Source organism: Marmota monax, unplaced genomic scaffold (assembly GCF_021218885.2).
Source record: "Marmota monax isolate L192 unplaced genomic scaffold, Marmota_monax_Labrador192_F-V1.1 WCK01_AAM20220418_F8-fsc00100, whole genome shotgun sequence".
In the NCBI taxonomy this organism is placed as follows: Eukaryota; Metazoa; Chordata; class Mammalia; order Rodentia; family Sciuridae; genus Marmota; species Marmota monax.
In genome coordinates, this window is record NW_026693872.1 from 3,848,373 (window position 1) to 3,873,242 (window position 24,870).

The following is a 24,870-nucleotide window of genomic DNA, read 5'->3' on the forward strand; positions in this document are numbered from 1 at the left end:
ATATTTTCTTTGAAACCCCATGTGGGAAAAATTAATCTGCACCTACTTATAGCTGAACTAAAGTAATTAGTAAATATAATGTGTCTTTTGTTAAGACTTGCATTTCAGGTCAGTATTTTAAACATTGTTGGGATGGGAAGGAACAGATGTTCAAGTGTTAGACTCCTTTTTTTTAAGGTAAGTTTAGTTGACAGATATTTATATGAATTAAAGAAATGTAAAATATGCCACATAATTGAATACTTAAATGGATTAGTTTTAGTTGTTATGCTAATAGTTCTCAAATTTGGATACACATCAGAATTCTCTAAGGAGTGTTAAAAATACAGATTTCTCTGGCTCCACCACACCACAGACTTATTTAGTCTGTGGTGTGTCTACCTAATGCTGATCCACAGACTAATGCCTGTTTTTATCAAAGTTTTTCCTAATGATAAAATGTAAAAAATAAGTACAGTGTTTTTAGAGAGCTTAATTTACTCAATGTAAAATACTATCTTTTTTAATATACTATTTTGGGATTATTTCCTTCCCACTATTAGGATAGAAATTACCCTAAATATTTTATTTTTTATTATATGCTTATTGTATTAGACAGCTGTAATTATTGTATATATTATGTATAACCCACTCTACTTGGAATACAATCTGAAGTCTGTACCCTCTTTGCCTCATTTTCTGCCATTCTTTGCCTTATTCACTCCCTCTCACCTTGTGAAAGTCTTCTTGCTATTATTTAGTTATTGCTCTCTTGCCAAAGACCAGCAGAAACAAATGTGTAGATCTAGGATGGCTTGTAGAAACAGTCCAAGGAGGAAGAAAACTGTCATCTCAGTAAGAAGGTATTAAAAAGAACTTACGATTGGATTTTGGTTTGTGTTAGGCGATTTGGGGGAGAGTTCTAGGAAATAGGAATTAGATGCCATCTGAAAGTGAAAGTATTTCTGTGATCAATAGCTTAATAATTTGTATCTCTAGGTGGGGGAACAATGAAGTAGAACTAAGTTTAATTATAAAGAAGCAACAGTCAAAATTACCCAGGAAAGGGTGGTGTTTCGTATTTTTTGTGGTTTGGATCACAACATTTATATTTTCCTCTGAACTGAGATATGATTATGGAGTATTCTTGTACTTGTTTGGTCTTTCATCATCCCAGGTGGCCTTGTCTTCTGTTGGTGTTCTGTGGAATTGTTTTGAGATCAACAGAAAAACATCACAGCTATGCCAGACCTTAGTCACACCACGGCCTAACTGATAGTTTTAAGCTGCCTCCCGGCTTCTCTTATCTTGAACATGTTAAATTTGGTCTTACTTTAGAGCCTTTGTCATTTCTGTTTCTTCTGCCTGGCAACCCTTTCCAGGTAATCATTGTGCTTCTTCCATAACTTCATTCAGACCTCTGTTCCAGTATCATCTTCAAGAGGCCTCTTCTGTCCTTTTTGAAAAATAGTATTCCCAGTACTCTCTGTTCTCTTTGTTTGCTCTATTTGTCTCTGAGGCACTCAATGCCTGTTTTTATCAAAGTTTTTCCTAATGGTAAAATGTAAAAAAAATAAGTACAGTGTTTTTTTAAAGAGCTCAATTTACTCAATGTAAAATACTGTCTTTCATTTTGAGATTATTTCCTTCCTACTATTAGGGTAGAAATTACCAGTACTTCAGTTATGTTATATCATAACATTTATTTTGCTTCTTATCTATCTTCTCTACTAGAATATACAGTCTGTAAGACATAGATCATACAGATCACAATGTGCATGGTGCCCTCTGGAGTCATTCACCATCAGCCTGCCCAAACAGGACTTACCTCTTCCCTTTTATTTATAGGTTTGTTCACATCAGTTGAAACACTGCCCAGCATTAACTTGGCCCTTAATGAATATCTGACAGGGAATAAGTCATGACAAAGACGATATTGTATCTGACCAATCCCCCCAACTAGTGATGGTGATCTAATGTACTATGAACAGAGTGAGATAACTTGAGATATTCATTTAACATGCTCCCATTAAAATTGTTATCACTTGGAGTAAAATTAGGTGAATTAGTGTTCTAACATTATTTTTGCTCTCAATTACAATTTTAGGGATCAAAGGAAGCAGTTCCAGGTACTTGTGGAGAATAAGTTTTATGAGTGGTTGATTAATACAGGACATCGCCAACAGCTGGACAGCCTTGTACCCCCTGCAGCAGGCTCCAAACAAGCAGCAGGATAAGGTCCTACATCCAGTCACTGGTAGGCATTTATAATGCAGGCTGCTTAAAACAAATTCATTTGCGGGAAATCTTTCAAGTATACAAAAAATACACAAAATATTATGTTACTAACCCTTGCCAAATTTTTCCCCAGCACTCCCAACTGCAACATAGACCTTTACATATTTGCAATATTTTATAGTGAGAAAAACCAAAATATTAAGGTGGAACCTTTAGAATTTTAGGCAAATAAACAATTTTGTCTTTTTTGCTTGGCACAATTACTTGGCACAATTTACACTGTCCAAAGATTCTACTTTCATTCATACATAGTTTTAAGTTTGATTCTCTCTTCTCTCTGCTTTCTCACCTCTCTCCCACAAATCAGTTAATAAATTAGTCAGTCTTTGTTAATGACACCTGAGAGGTAATAATCCATATGAAAGTTTGATTACTGAACACTAGAATATTATAGATGACAGAATAGAACATGGTTACAGACAAATTTGCTGGAAGTTATTTCATCCAAATATATGGTGTTTTTCTAGATAGAAATTAGTTTACTTCGTTACTCTAAAGTTTTTTTAAAGGCTAACAATAAGGAAAACAGACAAAGGGCATGAACAGGTGGCTCATAGAAAAATACAGAGACAAGGATACTCATTTAAAAATAAATGTAGTATATAGGTTAAATATCCCTTATTCTGAAATGTTTAGGACCAGACACATTTCAGATTTTAGATTTTGGAATATTTACATAGACTTTACCATGTGTAAATCTTGAAAATTGGACTAATTAGAACCAATTTTTTTTTTTTTTTAATGCCAAAGAAAACCAGAAACCAAGTGCCAAAGTTTGAAACTTTTTTGAGTCTTGGCATTTTGCTTGACAGTTTGACAAAAATAAAAATAAAAATTACAAATATTCTTTGATTTGGTGATTTCACTTCTTGGAATACTAATATATATGTGTTGTGTGTGTGTAAAGTTCTGCTAAATTTTTATTTTATATACTTTTTTAAATCCACAAAACTATTAATCTTGTAAAATACGATGTTTTGGAATAAATACACATTGGAATTGCTAAAAAAACTAATTAGCATACATATTGCCTCACATAAGTTGTTACTTTTATAGTGAGAAAACTTAAAGAGAATCTACCCTTTAGCATTCTCAACAATACAGTAGTTACAGTGTTGTACAGTAGATGTATTGAATTTATTCCTCCCATAACTGAATATTGTTAGACTATAAAGATCTTTTTTAGAAATATATTCATTGTAGCATTGTTTGAAATAGCTGTAACCTGGAAATAGCCCAAATGTTTCTCAGAAGAGAGCTGATGCCTATTGACTGATTCATCTGTAATATGAATGCATCTTTAAAAAGAATGAAATATATTTATGTGGATACTGAATGATCTCTAAACTCAGGGAGAAAATTAAAATGTCTCCTATGTTTGAAAATAGAGTGGGATTATCATACATATGCTTATTATGTGCCTAGAATTTTTCTGAAAGGATGTAAAGAAGTCATAAACAGTATTTGTTTTTTCAGGAATAAGACTGGGTGTCTAGGATAGGAAAAACTTTTTTTATTGAGATGTAATTTACATAAAAAATTCACTGTTTTAAAATAATGAATTTAGTGGCTTTTGGTATATTCACAATTTTGTGCTGAATTCACCATTTAGAAATTCAAAATATTTTCATAACCTCTAAAATAAGCCCAGACACATTGGCAGTCACTCCCCATTCTTCCAACCCTGTGTATCTATTCTTATTCCCCTGGCAACTAGTCATCTACTTTATCTATTCTGGACATTTCATAAAAGTGGAATCTCATAATATGTCTATCTTCTTTTACTTAGCATAATGTTTTTCAAGGCCCATCCATGTTGTAGCATGTATTAATACTTTGTTCCTTTTTATGGATGGATGTTATTTCATTGTGTGGATCTACCACTTTGTTTATCCATTCATCAGTTGATGAACATTTGGGTTATTGGTATTTTTGTGAATAATGCTGTCATGTACATTCGTATGTAAGTGTTTGTAGAGACATGTTTATTTCTATATATCTTTATTTGTGCACTACAGTTGTAAGTAATGGAGGGATTTGTTGTTACATATTCATGCATGCACACAATATAACAATATAATTTTGTCAATATCATTCTCCAGTATTTCTCTTTTCCTCCCCACCTCCTATCCCTTGGTCCTTTTCCTCTACTGATCTCCCTTTGCTTTTCATGAGATTCCATCCTCAACTATTTTTTCTCTTTTCTAAGCTTCCACATGAGATAAAACATGTGGCCTTCTATATTTGGCTTATTTCACTTAACATAATATTCTGAAGTTCTATTCATTTTCCTACATATGACGATCTCATTCTTCTTTATGGCCAAATAAAACTTCATTGTGTGTATTTTTCCTTATACATCCATTGATGGACATGTAAGTTCCATAGTTTGGCTATTGTGAATTGTGCTGCTATAAACAATGGTATGCATATATCACTAGAGCATGATGACTTTAATTCTTCAGGAGTAGTATAGCTGGGTTAAGTGGTGGTTCCATTTTTTGTCTTTCTTTGGTCTTTGTTTTTTGGTTTTATTTTGTTTTTTAGTACTGGGTTTGGAACCCAAGGATGCTTAGCCACCTGAGCCACATTCCAGCCTTTTTTTTTTTTTTTTTTTTTAAATTTTGAAACAGAGTGTCCTGCTAAGTTGCTTAGGGCCTTGCAAATTTGAAGAGGCTGGCTTTGAACTTGCAGCCCTCCTGCCTGAGCCTCCTAAGCCACTAGTATTACAGGTGTGCACCACCATGCCTGGCCCATTCCTAGTCTTTTGAGGAAGGAACCTCCATTGTACTAATTTACAATCCCACCAACAGTGTAAGAATGTTCCTTTTACTCTATATCCTCTCCAGCATTTTTTATTGTTTGTATTCTTGTTGCCATTCTGACTGAAGTGAAATGAAATCTCAGGGTAGTGTTGATATGCATTTCCCTAATTGCTAATGATGTTGAACATTATTTCATATATTTGTTGGCCATTTGTATTTAAAAAAAAAAAATTATTTTTAGTTGAATATGGACTCAATGCCTTTTGTTTGTTTTTATGTGGTGCTAGGATCGAACCCAGTGCCTCACACTTGCAAGGCAAGTGCTCTACCACTAAGGAAAGGTCTTAAGTAAAGACCTTTCCTTGACTTCCATTCATACTCAATTATTACTATTTAGGCTGAATCTTAGCTACTACTCCAGTCATGAATTTTTTCTTTTGAGAAGTGTCTGTTATGCTGCTTATTCATTTGTCCATTTATTAATTGGGTTATTGTTTTTTAGTGGGTTTTTTTTTGCTTTTCAGTATTAAATTTGAGTTTTTGTATATATTCTGGATATTAATCCTCTTAATAGAAGAGGAGCTAGCAAAGGTTTTCTCTCATTCTATAAGTTGTCTACATTCTTAATTGTTTCCTTTGCTGTTCAGAAGCTTTGATGCCATCCCATTTATTATCTCTTGGCATTATTTCCTGACCTTTAGAGGTCCTATTGAGAAAGTTGATGCCTATACCTATATGTTGGAGTATTGACCCTACGTTTTCTAGGAGTTACCTAGTTTCTGGTCTGATTTCACATGGGCATATACCTAGGAAAGGAATTGCAAGGATATATTATACTTAATTTTTTAAGGAATGGCAATTTTCAAAGCTATGAAAGATATACTTTGTTATTTACTTTATGTGGTATTTACATTTTTAAGTTGCATATTACATTTTTAAAGAAAAAGTCTTCATATTTTTACTTAATAATGCTGAGATTAAGAATTAGGAGATTTTGCAAAAGAAATTGAAACTGTAACAGGGTAAAAATTTTAGCTTAAACCTATCTCATGATCTGCCAGGTTTTTGTAGAATTACACATAGAAGATATTATGAACTAATGTGACACAAAAAAAGGAATATGGTTAACCTTATAAACTCTGTTTTATCACTCTAAATTATCTCCATAATTTATGTGATTTTGTAAATAAGGGTTTTCTTATTTGCATGAAGGCAATAAAAATAATTAATATGAATTTTTCTTTTGTTATCTTCAGGGCCCTGAAAACATAAGGATGAATGAAGAATGGTTCCCATCTTAATACAAAATTGGGATAGCTTCATTGCTGCTTAAGAGACTTTGAGGATTTTTTTTTTTTTTTGACCCTTTATTTAAGACCTTTCCTTGACTTCCATTCATACTCAATTATTACTATTTAGGCTGAATCTTAGCTAAACTTCTGACTTTCATGTAAGCATATTGTTTATAGAGCATTAGAAGACTCATGTTTGTGATGCCAACATGTTAATGAAGGCAGTCCCATTTTGTGTGTGTGTATGCATGCGTGTGTGTGTATGTGTGTGAATATTTAAGTGATCATAGATTTGCAAGTGATTTCATTTTGTAATTTGTATGATGAAAGGGTTTGATCCTTTCTAGAGTTAAGAGATTTTTTATAGTTCTTTGTAACTATTTAAAAGATGGTTGCTATTGCTTTTAAAAAATAATTGGAATAAAAGTATGATTGGTTGGTGTATAAATAAAACAGAAATAGTTTTATACAAAGATATTTTAGTCCTTAAAGTATGAAACTTAATGAATTTGTGTAAAAATCTTTATTTTTTATTTTCTGCTTCAAATTTTCAATAAACAAGCTAAAAAGTAATTTTCTCCTTTTGTTAAAAAGATAAAGCTTTGTTTTTGTGTGTGTGGTGCTGGGGATTGATACTCATGGCTTTGTGCTAAGCAAGCACTCTTCTGAGTTATATCCCCAGCTCCAAGGCTTTACTTTTGATTTTAGAAAAGGTTTTCATTATCATTCTGTGACATATGGAAGTACGATTTACTTGGATAAGCTTTGTTTCTCAAGAAAAAACAAAACAATTTTCAGTTGATAAAATGAATTATTCATATTTCATATGCTTACTGGCAATTCAATTAGTAATTGTATTTAAAAAGGGCTACTTTTATTTGTGATGTGAAAATTAACCTTCATAATGTTGTTAATTCTAATTGAAGTTTTCAGAGTTTTTGTTTTAAGATGAAATTCAAGCAAGCAGAGCATTATCAAATAAATAAATATTGGAATAATAAAGGGTGTTTGGGAAATTGTTTGTTAATGACATTAATGATATTAATCAGATATTTCCTTATAATTTATAAAATTCAGAAAACTAAACATATAACTTAATTTTGTTTCTCAGTAGTTTTTATATTAAGCATTTTTGTTGTTTTCTAATTTGATCATAATATATCTTATGGGTATCCCATTTACAAAAATATTCATTGTACAACTTTGTTAGTAGAAAGTTAGGGAAGTTGGACTTTTGAGAAGATATATTCTAGATCAGAAAAATTAAAATGGAGAAGGGATGATACATTATTTATTTGAGTTTACATAAGATGTACTGTCAGCCTAAAGTCAGAGATGTGTTCAGGGCCAAAAGAACGTTCTCTGAACAGGTTCAAAAATGATCTCGTCGGCAAAGAAAGACTAACTAGCAGGTGGCAACTTCCAGAATTCCACAGTAGCTTCCTGTCTTTCTGTATAGTGTGTCATGCTTCTTATGAATTAGAACTCTTTCCAATTTGTGTTTTGAAAAATTTTCAAAGTTAAAGAACAGTTGCAAGAACAGGTCCATGATCTCCCATATATGCTGTGTAGGTTCACAAATTGTTAACGTTTTGCCACATTCACTTGACTACCCTCTACACAGTATAATTTTATTGGCTTAATTTGTGAGTAGGTTATAGACATCTTAGACTTTCACTCCCAAATATATTAGCATGAATTTCTTACCTACTCATACCAACAATTTAAAAAGTTAAATATTGGTACGATAGAATTTCTAATATCAAATCATATTAAAATTTTTATAAATGCCCCAAGAATGTTCTTTGTAGTGACTGTTTTCCAAACCCAAGGCCATGCATTGCTTTTAGTTGTCATGTAAGTTTTATTGCCTTCAAAATGTGTCATTTTTATCCAAAAATAGAGAATGGTGTTTAGACTCAGCCTTCCACAAGCTTTGTTGAGGGAAAAAAAGAAAAGAATTTCAAAGAGGTTGCTTGCTGAAAAAAGTAAATTGTCCAGGGAAGAGAGACTTTTTTGTTTTTAATATTTAAAACTTTGGCTTGGTTTTGGTGTCTTGACTCAGCAAAGTCTATAATGCAGCAGGGCTGGGTAAGCATTAAAGGGGGTACTGAAGCTTTCCTTTATTTTATAATCCCAGTTGTTTTTCTAGAAACCATCAATAGACTCTAAATGACTGACTCAATTTTTGGAACCTATTCTCATGACTAAGCAAATGTTTGATTTGAAACCAGCCCAGTATAAATGTCTCTGGGCTTCTAACTCTCTGTAGCTTTCCTGGGTTTCTTTCAGCACTGGAGAAATCAACCTATGCACTAAAAATGTCTAAAACTGGAACCAAGGTAAGTAAAAAAAGTCATACTGATTTTTAGCCTACCCACTTTAAACGTAATGATACATTGAAAGGAACGTGGAGAAGAGCTTTTGCTTTTTTGCCTAGAGGTGAGTATGAATGGTTAAAGGACTAGTACTGGGAAAGAAAATTAAGAAAAGCTTATTATATTTTTCTACTCTAACAGAATTACCAAATACTTTCTTAAGAGTTTATCTATCTATCTGTATATATATATATATATATATATATATATATACATATATATATGTATGTATGTATGTATATATATATTATATTGCTGTGTGAATACTGTACAGATAAATAACATGTAAATATCATGATTTCTGCCTTCCAGCAACTAAATTCTATGAGGCGCCACAGAAACAGAACATACTGATGAGAATTATGTGGAGTAGGAAACTTAGTCAATTAAAATTTGTTTTATTAAATTTAGCCTCACTCTTAATGTTCCAAAAGCCCAAGGTGGGTGGGCCAGTCAGGTGAAATAATCTTTGGTATTTTCTTCATTCAAGCAGTTATTCTCACCCTTTCACCAAATAAAATGTTCACTTACATTAGGAAAACTGCTTTTAAAATATTTGATTCACAGTTGCTGGGCTAGGAAGTGATCTCTTAGGCAACATTTTGGGAATGACATTCTCTTTAGTTCTTCTACTCACTAATAAGTCTAAGGCAAAGCTATTGTCTCATACCTGATTTTTTTCCTCCAACATTTTGCTTGAAAATTTTTCAAATTTATTGAATTTGAAAGAACAAGAAATGTTCAGTGAATACTTGTATGTCCTTCCCTTGAATTCTCCAATTAACATTTTATCACATTTTATTGATCTTTTTTAATTAAGCCATTTGAAAATAAGGGGCAAACTTCTTTATCCTTTCGCGTTAAAGTATCTTTTGCCTTCTATATCTCCTAAAACCAAAGGCTCTCCCTGTGTAAACATCATCATGTCCCCAAGATTCATCATAAATATACCTTGTATTATATTTATACATATATTTCTGCATATAAGTATAATGCTATATGTGTGTGTATGTATGTGTATATATATAAAATATTCAGACCTTGTTCAAATTCCCCCCATTGCTACCAGAAATGTGTGACATTGGATATAGAGGTCATATATTACGTTTGAGGTCATATTTGGTTTGTCATGTCTCTTCTTTCTTTAACTTATTTAATCTATTACAGTCCCTCTACGTTTGTTGTTGTTGTTGAGACATTAACACTTCAAATCTAAGCCATGTATCTTATAGAAAAAGTCCTGCATCTTGATTTGTCTGATTATTTCCTCATGTGTGGATTCAGACAACATTTTTGGCAAGAAAACTACAGAGGCAATATTGTATACTTCCCAGTGTATCATCAGGAAATACTTGATCCATAACTGGTTAGTGTCTTTTTTTTTTTTTTTTTTTTTTTTTGCCATTTGGCAAATAGAGCTAAAAATCAGTGCTTATCATCCGAAGGTTTGGGGAAAAACAGAGGTCTTTAGTGCTCTGAGGTTCTTGAAAATGTGCCATGCACATCCTACTAACAAAGAATTTGAAACACTTAGAGGGATTTCCACGGACCATGGCTGTTACATAACTATCTTAAACAGATAAAAACATCCCCCACTTTCTGGAATTTCAAAGATTTCCAGAGTAGTAATAATATGATCTCTTATTTCTTATAGCTGGGTTGTTCATTTATTAAAATAACTTTTGCTTGCTAGTCCAAGGGAGATAGTAAATAATCTCTTACTATTTTTCATTGCTTCTCTCTTTCCCACTCTCTTGCCAGCAGTTTATTCAAGGAATTATGGCCTCAGCAAAAAGAACAGATTATATTAAGCATGTTTTCTCTCTCAGATACTAAAGACATTTTTCCTTTTGTGTTGGATTGGTAAGCTGCTTTTCAACAGAAATTTTGAAAATGATAGAAACTTTGTGGTACTTTTTTTTTTTTAAGAGCGAGAGAGAATTTTTATTTATTTATTTATTTTAGTTTTCCGTGGACACAACATCTTTGTTTGTATGTGGTGCTGAGAATTGAACCCGGGCCGCATGCATACCAGGCAAGCACGCTACCGCTTGAGCCACATCCCCAGCCCAACTTTGTGGTACTTTTTAGGAAAATTTTCTGCACATCTCTTAGTTTTCTATAAAACTTTTTGCACAACAGTCAAAACCTCAGCTAACAGTAGAACAAGTAAATTTCATGTTTCTTTTACAACTAGAAATTGAATATAGCCAGGTATTAACATGCTCTGGCTCTGAAGTCCTTGGTCCTGGACCACAGTATTGATTCTATGACAATATGATGAGTACTTTTGGCCTTGGGACAGTTGACTGGTAGTTAGGATGATGAACAGCATGGTGACCTTATAGAATGTCATGTATATTTCTACTTCTCAGGTATTAGTATCAGACATATGTGCACAGGGCAGTAAGTATGAGAAAAAAGGTAAAATAGATGATAATTTTATTCCCATTACCATATCCCTTACAAAGCATCTGTTTGGGTAAATAGTTAGTCCAAAACAAAGTGAATTGAGTTTATGGATTAGGGAGTTTAGAACCTATACATTCCTTGAGAAGTTATTTGATTTCCTAAAGATCTCTCTACAGGTAATAGGAAAAGCCTCACAGGCTCAGGATCAGTTCTGTTCAGCATCAAAGGATAGCATTGCCTTGTTGAACAGAGCTGGCTGTGCAAGCAGGGAGACAGTAGAGGAAAATAAAATGAACCGTGCATTGCTGAACTTGATGCAGCTGTCTTGTAACTAGCTAGTGACCTTAGGCAAGTCCCTTCTTTGTAACAACTGTAGCAAAAGCTTATTGGCAATTAGGAATCAAGTATTAAACCAAGTGCTTTGTAGACATCCTTTTGGGCCCTCAGAACACCCCTCTGCAGTATAAATTGTTACCTCGTTTTGCAAATGAAGATGTTTAGGAAAGGGTTCAATGCCCTGTCCCAGGTTCCTGAACTGGTAAGTAGTGGTGCTGGAATTTTTTTCTTTTCATCCATGAACTCAGGTACCATCGATCTCTAGTCTGCTATGCTAAAATGAAGAAAGGAGCAGAAAAACAAAAATTGGGTGAGAAGAGAAAGGAGATGATTCTTCTAGTAGGTGAGAAGGGGAAAAGGAAGTTTTTAGAGAACAGGATTTACAGGAGTTGAGAATAATGGGAAAGGTAGGGAAAGATTAAAGTAGAAGGTGGGTATGTTGGTATGTTTCTATCTAGAAAGAAACACCCCAGGTGGAAAAGGATATTTTATGCCCTTTGCAAGTCATTTTTTTTTCCCTCTCATTCATTCTCTGCACCTAATAGCTCACCAAATCCTAAATTTCTTTTGATTGTTTTCCCATTGTAGTTGCATTGCACTTGGTCCTCATCATCTCTGCACCTCCACCCCCGGCCCCTAGCAACCATCTATTTCCAGGCACAAACCACTAATGTTCGGCTTCCACATGAGTTTCAAGGGTATTGATTCTAGCTTGGCTCTTGTGTCATTTCTCTGGCATTTCCCCCTGATTCTTAATCATATATTCACTATGCACTAGAGTTAACTACTTATTGTCCCTACAATAAGCCATGTTATTCCCCTCCTTTACTCTGCTGAACAGGCTTATCTCTCTTCCTTTGCTTCTGGAAAACATCTAGTTTCAATCCTCTGCTCAAGAACTCAAGACTACCTGGCCCTGTTTATCTGAAATTACTCCTTTGGGTTCATTAAAGCAAATTAGCCACAAGGTGGCAGCATAATTCCAAGAAATTAGCCACTCAAATCATGACACTTGTGCATTCAATCCAAATTCTAACCTAATATTGATCTTAGATTTGGAATTAATTATTAAGCAAAAAGGAAAAAAAAAAACAGTCCATTTTTGTTTAAAGAGTTTTTCAGAAATTACTTGATAAATTCCTAAGTGTTCTTGGGAGCTGTCTTCTATTTCAGCCAGAACTATGCTGAGTTGTTTTATAGCCAGGACTTCCAGTCTCTCTAGTCATATTATTTGACAAATGGAAAGCTGAAGCCCAGAGAGATGTTTGCATTAATGTATGTTGATGGTGGAAAAGCTGCCCTAGAACTGAGCCTTCTTATTTCTGGTTTCCAAGGGTTGCATGTTTTTTAGTGCTATGAGAGACTTACCCCAGACGCTGTGGAAGAAATTTGGTAAGACTTTGAAGCGAAGAATGCTCTTGCCTTGTCATTTCGTTACTTTACAGCTACCACATTGGCAAGAAACTAATGTAGAACATATAATGTAGTATATTTTAATGAGTGTTTGCTCTATAGTCTTTTAAAAGAAGCTCTTGAAAGTTAATCTATGTTTTTATTAATCTGTGTTTCTGTATACATCTTCCATATCACCTACCATGAATCTCTGTATGTGGAACTTAGTCATATTTATCAAACATTTTTTGAATGCTTGGCAAGTGCTGGGCTCAGGGAGCCCATAGCTTAAGTAAGCCTTGGTTCTTGCCCTTGGATGAAATCTAGAAGGAGTCGGATGGGAGCATGGACATAGAAACGGACAGTTTACAATATAATGTGATAGGTACAGAAAGCTGTGGGAACATGAAGAAGAAATGAACTTGAGTGTGAAACTTCTGGTTTATGTTAGAGCTCTTTTGTCTTTTGCTTCATTTTTAAGTGTTCAGAAAGTACTTCTTCCTATTGTTGACAACTGAGATTGTTTGCCAGAAACCAAATGTTGTGAGGTAAAGTAGAACTACAAATACTGTCTCCTCTGAGTTGAGAAGAAAGGAATTTTTAAAGTGGGCAAGATTTTTTAATTTTTATTTTATCTATGAATAAAGCCACCCAACTCTTCAGTTCTTCTATTTATTTGTCCTGTACTTCAGATCACTTTTTATGAAGACAAAAATTTTCAAGGCCGCCGCTATGACTGTGATTGCGACTGTGCAGACTTCCACGCATACCTAAGTCGCTGCAACTCAATCAGAGTGGAAGGAGGCACCTGGGCTGTGTATGAAAGACCTAACTTTGCTGGGCACATGTACATCTTACCTCAGGGAGAGTACCCTGAATACCAGCGTTGGATGGGCCTCAATGACCGCCTGGGGTCCTGCAGAGCTATTCATCTGGTGAGTCTAGGGCTTTTGCTCACTTTCTCCCTCTCCTCCATTTTCTTCTTCCTTAAAGTCTTCCTACCTTTCCACAGGCAGCTGGCTTCTCTTGGCTGCTGAATCTTAAATAAATCTTAGATCAGTTCATCATAAAACTGAATTACACTTATGACTTCCATTACTTACTACCTCTTGAGTATTTGGAGAAATGTTTTCTTATTAAAAGTCAACTGTTTCAGTCATTTCTTCAGGGAGGGTGGGAGTTCTGAGGATTTAGGTTCTGAAACAGGCTGTTCACTGAGTTCCTAACCTGCTGATGATTTCCATAACAATGGCTATTCATTTCTTTCTTTCTTTTTTTTATTTCAGACTAGTGGAGGCCAGTATAAGATTCAGATCTTTGAGAAAGGAGATTTTAATGGTCAGATGTATGAAACCACTGAAGACTGCCCTTCCATCATGGAGCAGTTTCACATGAGAGAGATCCACTCCTGTAAAGTGCTGGAAGGTGTCTGGGTTTTCTATGAGCTACCCAACTACCGTGGCAGACAGTACCTCCTGGACAAGAAGGAGTACCGGAAGCCCATCGATTGGGGTGCAGCTTCTCCTGCTGTCCAGTCATTCCGCCGCATTATGGAGTAATGACGTGGATGGGGCCATAGGTTTTTTCCTGAGGGCCAAATACTGGCTGGCCTCGTGGTCATAATAGGCATCATAAATAAAAACAATTGGCAAGCATCCCACTGCTGACTATAATGCCTCTTAAATGCTTTTAGGAACTAGCATTGTAGTGCCCTGCCACAGTGGGCAGCCAACCAAAGCAACTCATCCATCAGATCACCAGTTTAGATCTTTGTGTCAAACAAAATGAGACTGCATTAAAAGTTAGAAAATCATACTGCTATGTAGTGGCTCTTTTTGCTTCTGTTTTGCATTAATTCAACAAGCGCAATAATAATACCTGGGATTATTATCCCATTCCTCACAACCCATCCAGTAAAAGAAGTGGTTTATCTGCATTCTATTAATAAAGAAACCGAGACTTGAAGAAATTAAAAAACATATTAAAAACTTGTCCAAGTTCACCAGCTGGTAAACGCAAGAGCTAGGATTTTGTCTAGGATATTTCTGTTTCCAACGCCATTGTTTTGTTTTTCTCTTTATTTCCTATTCATTCATTCAGCACTTAATGGCTAACGATCAGAGTGCATACAGTAAGTATGAGACCCTTAAAATTTTAAAAAGTGAAAAGAACAGAGTCCCTCAGAAGGTCCAGTTGAGGAGACAGGAGCAATCCATAAAAGCAGGGTGATTACTGGCAAATAGTGGAGCCATAAATCACCTGAAGTCCCTTGTTTAAGATTCAGAGATTCTCAACATTAGTAACTTCTCAGCCCTAACTTTGGTTTTCCATGAGAAGAAAGAACATGTTGAACAATTTGTTCCTCTGCTACAATAGTTGAAATGGAGTTTCATGGAGTTTTGCCTACTTTGAATAACCCCTGAGGTTCTATCTATTTAATCTTGATGAAGAGGAGAATGATGAAGGAAACAGGATCACTAGGAGTATTAGAGTCTATTCTAGTGAACCTGGGGATATGCTAAATGTAGCTATCTTTAAAAGAGAGGGTGAAGCCCATGTCTTCTAGCTCTTTTCACCAAAAGGATAAATGAAAGTTGTCAAACTCTTTTCGTATATACTTTAGTGTATACTGCATAGCTCTCCTACCCCAGATAGTTTTATTCATTTTATTATCTTCCTCTGCTTTTTATTGTTTCGTGTGTTTTAAGTGGAGGACTTTCGAGAGAAGTGGGTAGAAAGTAAGGGAGACACAATGAATTGAGGCAAAAAAAGAAAAGCTGTTAGCTGAGCTACAAAGAGCTCTGGCTGGTGAGCTGACTGCAACCATCAACTCTAGACCTTATCATCCTACCACGAAGTTAACCTGCCTCCAAAATAACAGAGCCAAACCAAATGCTGTCTTGAGTCCCACTAAACAACTCAAATTCTCTGGAGGCCAGATAGGATATTGAAAACCTAGCTGACGACCTAAGACTACTGACACATTTTTAGAGGCACAATTTCTGGAAGTGACCTCAGAGATCCTGCCACTCCTTTTCCATCAAAGAAACTGAGGCTCTGGTACAGGGAGCTAGTGTCAGTCTTCTCTCATATCAACTCTTGCCATGTTCCCAGGGAGTTGGTCACAGTCTGTTCAAAACAGCCAGAAAAGCAATTCTGGCAGCAGGACAGGAAAACAAGTGTCAGGATGACTAACCACAGTCTCAGAGAAGTAAAAGATGGCTTTTGACAGATGAAAACAGAATTATCATTCTGGGGTATTATGTGCCTCTTGGTTTATGCCCTGATCCAAAAAGAGATTGCCATCATTCTCCCAGCTGCAGACATGCCAGGGGACTTTTACTTCATAAGAATTTTACTAGCAGTTGATAGTAGGGGTAAAAAATACTGTATGTTCTTCTCTGTTAATCAATCCCAGCTCTTTTGGTAGAACATAATGCTGTTAGAGTAAGAAGCTGTCATCCCACCTGTCAACCACACCCAGAACAGCACCTAGGTTACTATTCTGAGTTAACTCCTACCTTGTATTGTTTTATTATTCTGAAATGGCAGATGTCAAGAAAATAGGGCCAGGATACTTAAACAAGTTCAGCCTTGTTTCCATTGCAAGCATTCCTCTGAAAGCCCTGAACGGTTCCTAAATATGGAGACTGCTTACTCAAAATACAACATCAAGGGCTCCCATTTAAAGTCTCCAGGATAGAGCTTTCAGATAAATACAGAGCAGCATTAGTAAATACCAAATATTGGAATATAAATGTTTATCCCAGGATTTGCATAGGATGTATTCATACTAAGAAATTGTCACTTGCCTGAAATTCAAGTGTAAATGTATCCTATATTTGTATTCACTAAATCTGGCAACAATGTTTCAAGAGCAAGGCAACATTAACATTGGACATGACATGGGTCAGAAGCACAGGTTGCAGCAGGCTATGGACAAGAAAGCACATTCCCCACAGATGGCATTTAAATACATTTTAAAAAACAAAACACTGCAAGCCAACATCTGCAGCTGAATATGGCCTATGGACTACTGATTTCTAAGTTTGACTTGTAAGAAAGTTCTGAATATCACAAAATGTTCTTACGTTGAGCAACATCTGCCCCTGTAATTACTGACCTTCTGTCCTAGTTCTGCTTTCCATCTAGTTCTTCATCCACAAGATAGCTCTTTAGATATTGAAAGATCCCTCCTGCTTTTCTCCATGCTGTCCTTTCTAGGTTGACTGGTTCCTATTCTTTCCATTTTTTCTTTCCTGATATGGTGGCTCCAATATTCCTCCCACTCCGGTGCATCACTTCTTTGCCAACTGAAGTCTTCCCACTGTCTTAGCTTATCATCTGACCAGTGCACACTACACCTAGAAGGTCATGTTTAGTTATTTCCTCCTTCTTTCTCAGGTATATACTGCTCTTGACTAAGATCAACTCTCCTTGGGCCTTCTACCAACCCTAATGAGGGACCCATTATCTTTTCCTAAAAATTGGCATTCCCCTTCAAAAGCTGGAGAGCTCCCTTCCTCCTCTGGGAGTTAAAAATGGATCTTAGTCCTGTCATTTCCACGTGCTAGCTCTAAGTGACACATGGATAACCCTACTTTCCTCATCAGTAAAACGAAGATGACACCCTCCTGTGGGCATTAAAATGAGATAATGTATGAAAATCACATAGCATGTACAGTCAATTCCTGTTATTCTCAGTAATTATAAAGACAGCACAAATACTGAATAACAAATACCAAATAGTTGCTTCTAGAAGAAATGTAAAGCTTCTGAAAGCCTCTGGTCACATTTTTGCCAACTGTGCAACATGAACTTTTCAGGTGTGCTATTTAAAGACACTCAATGATATCTATTGCTGATTCATTAACATGGAACTCATGGCCAACAGCCCTATAACATACCTGAAGGAACATAATCTGATACATATACAGTCTCTGTTAAGGGGCATCTAATTTCTTATGCTTAGAAACACTAGACAGCAAATCAGCAGTACACTTGGGGCCGTTTAAACAGAAATCAACAAAAAGCAAAACAGTGTAGAGGACATGGCACTGAACAGACACACTGTTTAGGCACACTTGTCACACAGTATGAGCTAAAACAGGAAGGCAGAGCATTTGTTCCAGCCTAGTGAATTTGCAAATTTGGAATGTATGACATGATCAACTGGACTTCACCACTAGTATTTCCTAGTACGAAAGTACCACCATTATCAAGTTAAGACTTGTTTGTTGCTTTATTTTATTTATTTTTTACTTGTTTAGCTTTTTTCTACCTTTTTACCATCCCCCAGTTGTTTTCAGAGAAGCATTGCTGCATTTTTGGCAGATACTTCATAGTTGGGAAAAAAATACATCAGGATGATCTAGCCCATCCCACTCCCTTGAAAAGGAGCCACATTTTACTTGTAGCAGAAGCCAGGCTCACAGCTCTCCCATAAGCCTAGTTCTAGATTCTAACAGTTTGTGGTCAGCAGGTTGTTTGAGTTCAGACAAATCCCCCTTGTTTTCTACCTTCTGTCTGTCCCTCTTATCTGGGGACCCACAGCTAATCTCTAACTCTCCTTCCAGCCTTTGGCTGACCAGCTTCTGACCCATGCAGGAGAGAAGGGTCACTTGTGGAGATAACTCTAAAGCAAGGGAACTCTGTCACCCTTTTTACTTCTTTACTCAAGCCTCAAACTTCAAAATTGCCAGTTTCAGAACTGGAGGGGCCAGGGACTTTCCTGTACATCATAAAAACTTGGTGAGATAGGGCTCATTCACTACAGTTTATAGACAAGGGACTAGGGCTCCAAAAGCCTAAAAAACTTGACCAAGGTCACTGGTTCCAAAGCTCTTGTTCTTTCCACTGAACCATGCAACTTCTGTCTCTCAACATTCAGGAGACAGAACCTAGAGTCCCTTATCAGTCATGGCTATATTAAAATGACTTTATTGAGATATAATTCACATGCCATACAATCTACCTGTTTAAAGTGCACAACTCAGTGGCTTTTAGTATATTCACTGTTATGCACAACCTCACTACAGAAGACTTTAGAACATTTTAATCATTACAACAAGCAACTGTGTTATCTTTTAGGGATCACTGCCTTATCTCCCAGGTCCTGAGCAACTACTGATCTAGTTTCTGTGTCTACATATTTGCTTCTTCTAGACATTTTATGTAAATGAAATCATACAGTATATACTCTTGTGTCTGGCTTCTTTCACTTAGCAAAATGTTTTCAAGTTTCTTCCATGTTGTGGCATGTGGCATGTATCATTGCTTTTTGCCTTTTTATGGCCAAGTAATATTCCATTGGAAGAAAAAAATTCCAGTTTATCTATTCATCAGTGATTGGCATTAAGGGCTGTTTTTACCCTTTGGCTAGTATGAATAATGCTGTCATAAACATTTGTGCATAAGTTTTTATGTGAACATATATTTTCTTTTCTCTTAGGTATCACCTATGAGTGAAATTGCTGGGAGCATGATCCGTTTCTTGTTATATAGCAGCATGTGGGGCCTCAAAATCACACAGACTTAGGTTGAATTCTAGCTGCTCACCCACTTTTTGTTGTAGGTTTGGGACCAAACACACTTCTCTTATTCTTAGTTTTATTTAAATATGTAAAATGGAGATAATGATGGGTGCTTCCCAGAAGTTTTGTTGGCATTAGATGAAATAATAAGGGGAAAATTCTTAGCCCAGTGAATGAGCAAGTGCTGAATAAAGGAAGCTTCCAAATATGAAATCCCTGAAAGAAGAGGTGATGAGGACTGGGAATCAGTGTGCTGGCAGTATCTCCAGTGCCTCCCAGCTTTAATGAGCAATGATTTAGGTGTCTATGAGTGACTTTATGAGAGCCCTCCTAGAGAGCAGAAGGAGGGTTGGAGGCTGGGAGTGGAGGGGAGGCCAAAACACGCTGGGCAGGTAAGGGGATTAGCTGCTTGCACAGAAAGGGGAGGTCAATTTTCCTCATTCAATTTCTGCCAGGGCCTGTGCTGCCCCTTTGGTCTTCTCTTATCTCAGCAAATCAATCTCACTTCCCTTCAATGTTGGTCCCATTTTTCAACACCAGTGTGTCCCTTTGTGAGTCAGCAACCATGGGGACTCAGCACTCTGGTTGAGTGGTTCTGGAATTGATTAGCTTTCAGGGGAAATCCTGCCAGCACTTCCCCTCTTGCAAGCAGAGCACAGAGGGCAGGGATTTGTTCCTATTGTCCACACCCCCTCACCCTGAACAGGCCGCATTAGCCTGTGCGCTGAACCATTTGACCAGAACAATGGTGGGTCCTGGCAGTGGTGCTCACCTCCGCGGTTCTCAGTGTACACAGGATGGTTTGCCTGAGCTCATAGTGAACTGGTGACCCTGCTCAGGCCAGTGCTCCAGGGCCCAGAATGCTAGACGGAAAGATAGAGCTTCTGACCCTGTTCCTGCGAGCAGGAGGCTGGTGAAGGAATAAGAGTGGCCAGGAGAGCTGCCTGCAGGTTGACTGTAAACCACCCCACTGATAGCTTCCGGGGACTTCTGTAAAGGCCAGGAATCCTTGCAGTTGTGAGGGAGTCCCATCTTCCTGCCCCATTCACTGTGTCTTACAGCCATCCAGCAGCAGCTATGGGTGCACTTGTGATGCCTCATTTGTGTCTCACCATGGTTATGTGAAAAAAGAAGATAGTTATTATTATTCCCATTTTGCACAGGAATAGACTGAGATACAGAAAGGCTATGTGGCTTTAGGGGAAATTATAGACTTTCTAGGTCTCCCATAGTCAAGAGCAACCCTTTGACATAAAAGCTATTCATGCCAAAAGTTTCCCTGAAATATGACAATTTTAAGAAAACCATTCCCCTCATTTTTACCATACATATAAAACACACTTGCAATTGGCCACTATGATTAAAAAAAAAATGTTAGTGATATACAAGTGGGAACTAAAGCCCTGAACTTGGAGGCAGAAGAATGTGTGTCTGAGCATGCACTGGGAAGACAAATGGAAATGCACTTGTCCAGTGTTTGTATGATCTCCTACCCTTCTGTCCTACATTTTTCTGGTTTCCAGTTGGGTCCTGACATAATAAAAGACACATGGCAGATCTCTTGGAGGCTCAACAGCTTATCTTTCAGATTCATTCCCTTTTTTGGCAAATCTAATTCGTGAAAAATTTCCAAATTTGCCAAACAAATAATCTAGGGGAAAAAATATTCATGTTATGAAACCCAAGTCTGTCTGTCTGCACCTCAAAATCCTGTGCTCAGGAGAAGAAAGTTGGTGGGAAGAATCTCAGGTATACACAAGGGCCCACACCTTTGAAAATGGGTTTGCTATTGTGCCCCCCAAAAGAAAGTCTTAAAGGACTCAAGTATGAAAGGGATTGTATATGGGGAAAGGAGGTACAGGGGACAATGGGCTGGAAGAATATGTGCTCAGTGGGGTCTTGCTCATCAGGGGCATATCTCCTCCCCACCCCAACCCCACCCCTTCCCTGGCTAGAATACTGCAATTGACCCTGACCTCATGGCGCTAATTACTATAATTTCATGGACAAAAATATTATTTTTCTGAAAGTTGAACCTCACAGTAATTTATGTACTTTTGATAGTTAATATACAGGCTTAAAGAATTAGGAAGGGGTGTTCTGTGTTTTGTAAGTCTAAAGAAAGAACAATTATTTAGCAGTTAACATCCTGATCATTTAGGAGCATCTTTGCTTTAGAAGTCAGAATGCCAGGCAAAGGGAGGGAAGTAACTCAGCAAAGGACAACTCCCAAAAAAAAAAATAGCCACTATTACATTCACTTTAAAATGACTACCTATGGGACTTTTTTTTAAAAAATGTACAATTATCTGGGCTAGGTGGCACATGCCTCTAATCTCAGCTACTAGGGAGGCTGAGGAAGGAAGACTACAAATTTGACCAGTCTGGACAACACAGTGAGACACTGTCTCAAAATAAATTTTTTTCAAAAGGGCTGGGGATGTAACTCAGTGGTAGAAAATTTGCCTAACATGATGTAAAAAGAAAAAAAAATTACACACAATTTCAAATAAAAACTCAAAGTTCAGAGTCTGTTTTCAAAGAATTATGTAAGCAAGAGAAAAATCTATAGAGTGTTAGAAGTTGACATCCTACCCAGACTTATTAAGGCAGATTCTCCCACTCTGTGACTTTTTCATATTGTCCTTAGGTCCCAGAAAGAGGAGCTGTTCCTTGATTGAGCCCCATACTTGCAAGGAATCTATGTATCCCCAAATCATAATATAAAACATTTTGTCTTTCCTGTCTAAATATCTGTCTCTTCCTCTATCTCTATTTTTCTGTCTGTCTCTTTCTCTTGTTGGTTTGATAAATAATTGAGTGTAGAGGAGTTATAGGAGACAGTATAAGGAAGTTTAAATTTACTCTTTCCCTTTGAAGATTTGATTATTTTAGTCTGGGAAATAAACTCCCAATAGACAGATAACAAGAAAAAGAACATTGAAATTCTAGTACATGTCTAAGATCTTGGAAGATTAGACTCAAAGAAGGATATATATCTGTCTTAAAGGCATGGGGGGCTTGGGCTTCTGGGGCCATGCTAGGTGGTGCAGTGTATGGAAGATTTGTGGAAGGTGTGCAGAGTGAGCAAGGGTTTTTCTTATGCAGATGAAATCTCTCAGGTAAGAGCTTCCTGCAGAAATCTCTCTCTGGCTCAGGTGTCGGACCGCCTCACCCCCATCTCTTCTTTCTATGGAAAGCTTTATCCCTAGGCAGAAAGGGGGAGATACCAGAAGAGGAAAGCCTCCATCTGCATTTGCTATTTGCTCTGCTAATGTAGAGAGATGTATATTTCTTTACCAAAAAAAAAAAAAAAAAAAAAAAAACCACACGTTTCAGAGCCATTCTCAGGTCTACAGAGGTCTGTAGTTTCTCTGAATAACCAATTTAAAATATGCCAAGGAAACTATTTAGGGTAGGATATTCCACTCTCCTACAGGGGGACCTTGGGCTGAAATGGCCCCTAGACTAGGGATGTGGATTTAAATGTTCAAATTGGGGTTGCAGGAAGGGAGAACGTCACAATCTCTGCTTAGGCAACCTTACTAAGAGAATCTGATAAACTGATTGCTTTTCTTATTCGGGAAGTTAGCTTTATGATGGTATCATTGGCAAACTATAAAATTTGTTATTTTTTAACTGTTTGATGACTTTTGACAAATGTATGTAGTTGGGTAAACACCAACATAATCAATATTATCACTAAATCAAATTCCTTTCTGTCCCTCACCCAACCCTGTACACACACACACATACACACACACATACACACACATACACACACACACATGTCCTGCTCTGGATCCACAGATCTATCTCCTCTCTCTATGATTTGCCTATTCCCAACTGTCATGTCAGTGGAATCAGGCAGTCTATAGCTTTCTGTACCTGGCTTCTTTTATTTAACATAATGCTTTTGAGATACATCTATATTGTATTTATCAATATTTTTTCTTTGTTACTGAATAATTAAGTATTTACTCTGTGGACGTAATTCATTTGGTTTCACTGTTCACTGAAGAACATGGGGTTGTTTCCAGAAGGCCTGGTTTTGTTTATAGTTCCTTCAAGTCATCCAAAGTAGGTGTGCAGCCAGGTCACTTTCCCCAATATAACTTACTATATATATCTTTCTCTTCTCTCATTAGCTGATGTCATTTTGAGAAGTGCTTAGAACTGCCTGAAAATCCTGAATTGGTGAAATAATGCATGGAGTGAGACGCCTGCCTGCCTTGGCTTCCTAAGTATCTCAATTCCTGGGTTCAGAGGTCAATTGAAGTCCTTGGGCCCAGGCCAGCTTCTGTCCCATCCTGGCCTAGCATGGCTGAGCACCCGCAGGTGGCAGGGCTGGCCCTGGGAGAGCTCAGCTCTTCCAGCCCCTGGGTTACAAAGTGATCCTCTGAGTGGGTTAATTTATAGTTTCTAAATATTTAGACTTCGGGTATATGAGCCTCCGTTTGTATTCTGCCCTCAGGTCTGTAAATGGAAGGGAGGCCACACCCTGGTTGTAAAGGGACAGGACCTCGAGTTTCTTCTCACATTCCTGTCAGCAAATTACTCCATCAGACACCAGTGACCCTCTGCTAGATGGGAGGAATAAAATCTGTATCTAGAAGTACCTGCCTGGCTTCTGTGCTGGAAGAATCTTCCCTCATTTTTCCATCTGGTTCCCTGAATGATGGCAGCTGCCAGGGCAGGAGGAAACAACCCGTGCTTGGCAGTGCCTGCGGTGTCCCACTCCCCACAGCAGCTGTTTCCTCCTCCTTTCCCTCAAGCCCCACCCCCTGCCATCACATGGCCGGGCCTCTACTTCCCCCACTTCCTACACAACGAGGAAAAGAAGGACCAGGGGCCAGCGTTTGCTCAGTTTCCTCTCAGGAATCCTAACTTTAAGATCCCAGGATTCTCTGACGTTGGTTCTTGGTCCTCATCACAGTCAATCTACCCTCAGAGACTTCCCAAAGCCAGCCTCTGCCTGTGCCTCTGCTGCGGGCCTCTAAGCCTATTCCATGACTCCTCACCACTCCATCCACCTCACTGCTGTCAGAGCACTCTTTCTGAAACTCGGCTAGGATTGTTGCCTCCTTCACTTAAACCCTTCTAATCCTCCAGGTTATGAATCGAATCCCAACTCCCTGGGTGGTGGTACACCATGACAGTACCACAGTGCACAGCGGTGCCTGTGTGCACACAGGCATGGAGCTGAGGGGCAGGGCTGCAGCATAGCTCCGGGAAAGGGCCTGGGCAAGCCCCAGCCCAATGCAAGGCACCTGCAGTTCTAACTGGCACAGAAGCTCATCACCCCCAAACCCCTCACCCACCCCCAATCCACTGAGGATTTTTCAAGGGGATCGTGCTATTGCCTGCTGGGAATAACCCTCTCTACCTTTTTGCCTGTGAGTCTTCTCCTTATCCTTTGTAACAATTCAGCTGTGTTCTCAGGGGCTTCACTGACCACATGCCTGTCTTCCAAGCTCCTCTACTC

At 37.5% G+C, this 24,870-nt stretch overlaps 2 protein-coding genes across 6 annotated transcripts in view; both read left to right on the forward strand.

The window, feature by feature from the left end:
- The window catches only part of Tbccd1 (TBCC domain containing 1), a 29,961-nt gene extending 22,625 nt beyond the window's left edge, over positions 1-7,336 (forward strand). For all 5 annotated transcript variants that reach the window (XM_046462506.2, XM_046462508.1, XM_046462503.2 and 2 more), the window contains 2 exons: positions 2,087-2,236; positions 6,299-7,336. In XM_046462506.2, coding sequence (XP_046318462.1) covers positions 2,087-2,216 — 130 coding nt within the window. In that variant the 3' untranslated portion in view covers positions 2,217-2,236; positions 6,299-7,336. The remainder of the gene's footprint in view (positions 1-2,086; positions 2,237-6,298) is intronic.
- A 6,157-nt stretch (positions 7,337-13,493) lies between these two features.
- On the forward strand, positions 13,494-14,512 carry Crygs (crystallin gamma S; the record flags this gene model as incomplete). Its single annotated transcript, XM_046462582.2, has 2 exons — positions 13,494-13,787; positions 14,139-14,512. Coding segments are annotated over 2 exons (567 nt in total), but the record flags the coding sequence as incomplete, so codon positions are not given.
- Between the last annotated feature and the right edge of the window lie 10,358 nt (positions 14,513-24,870).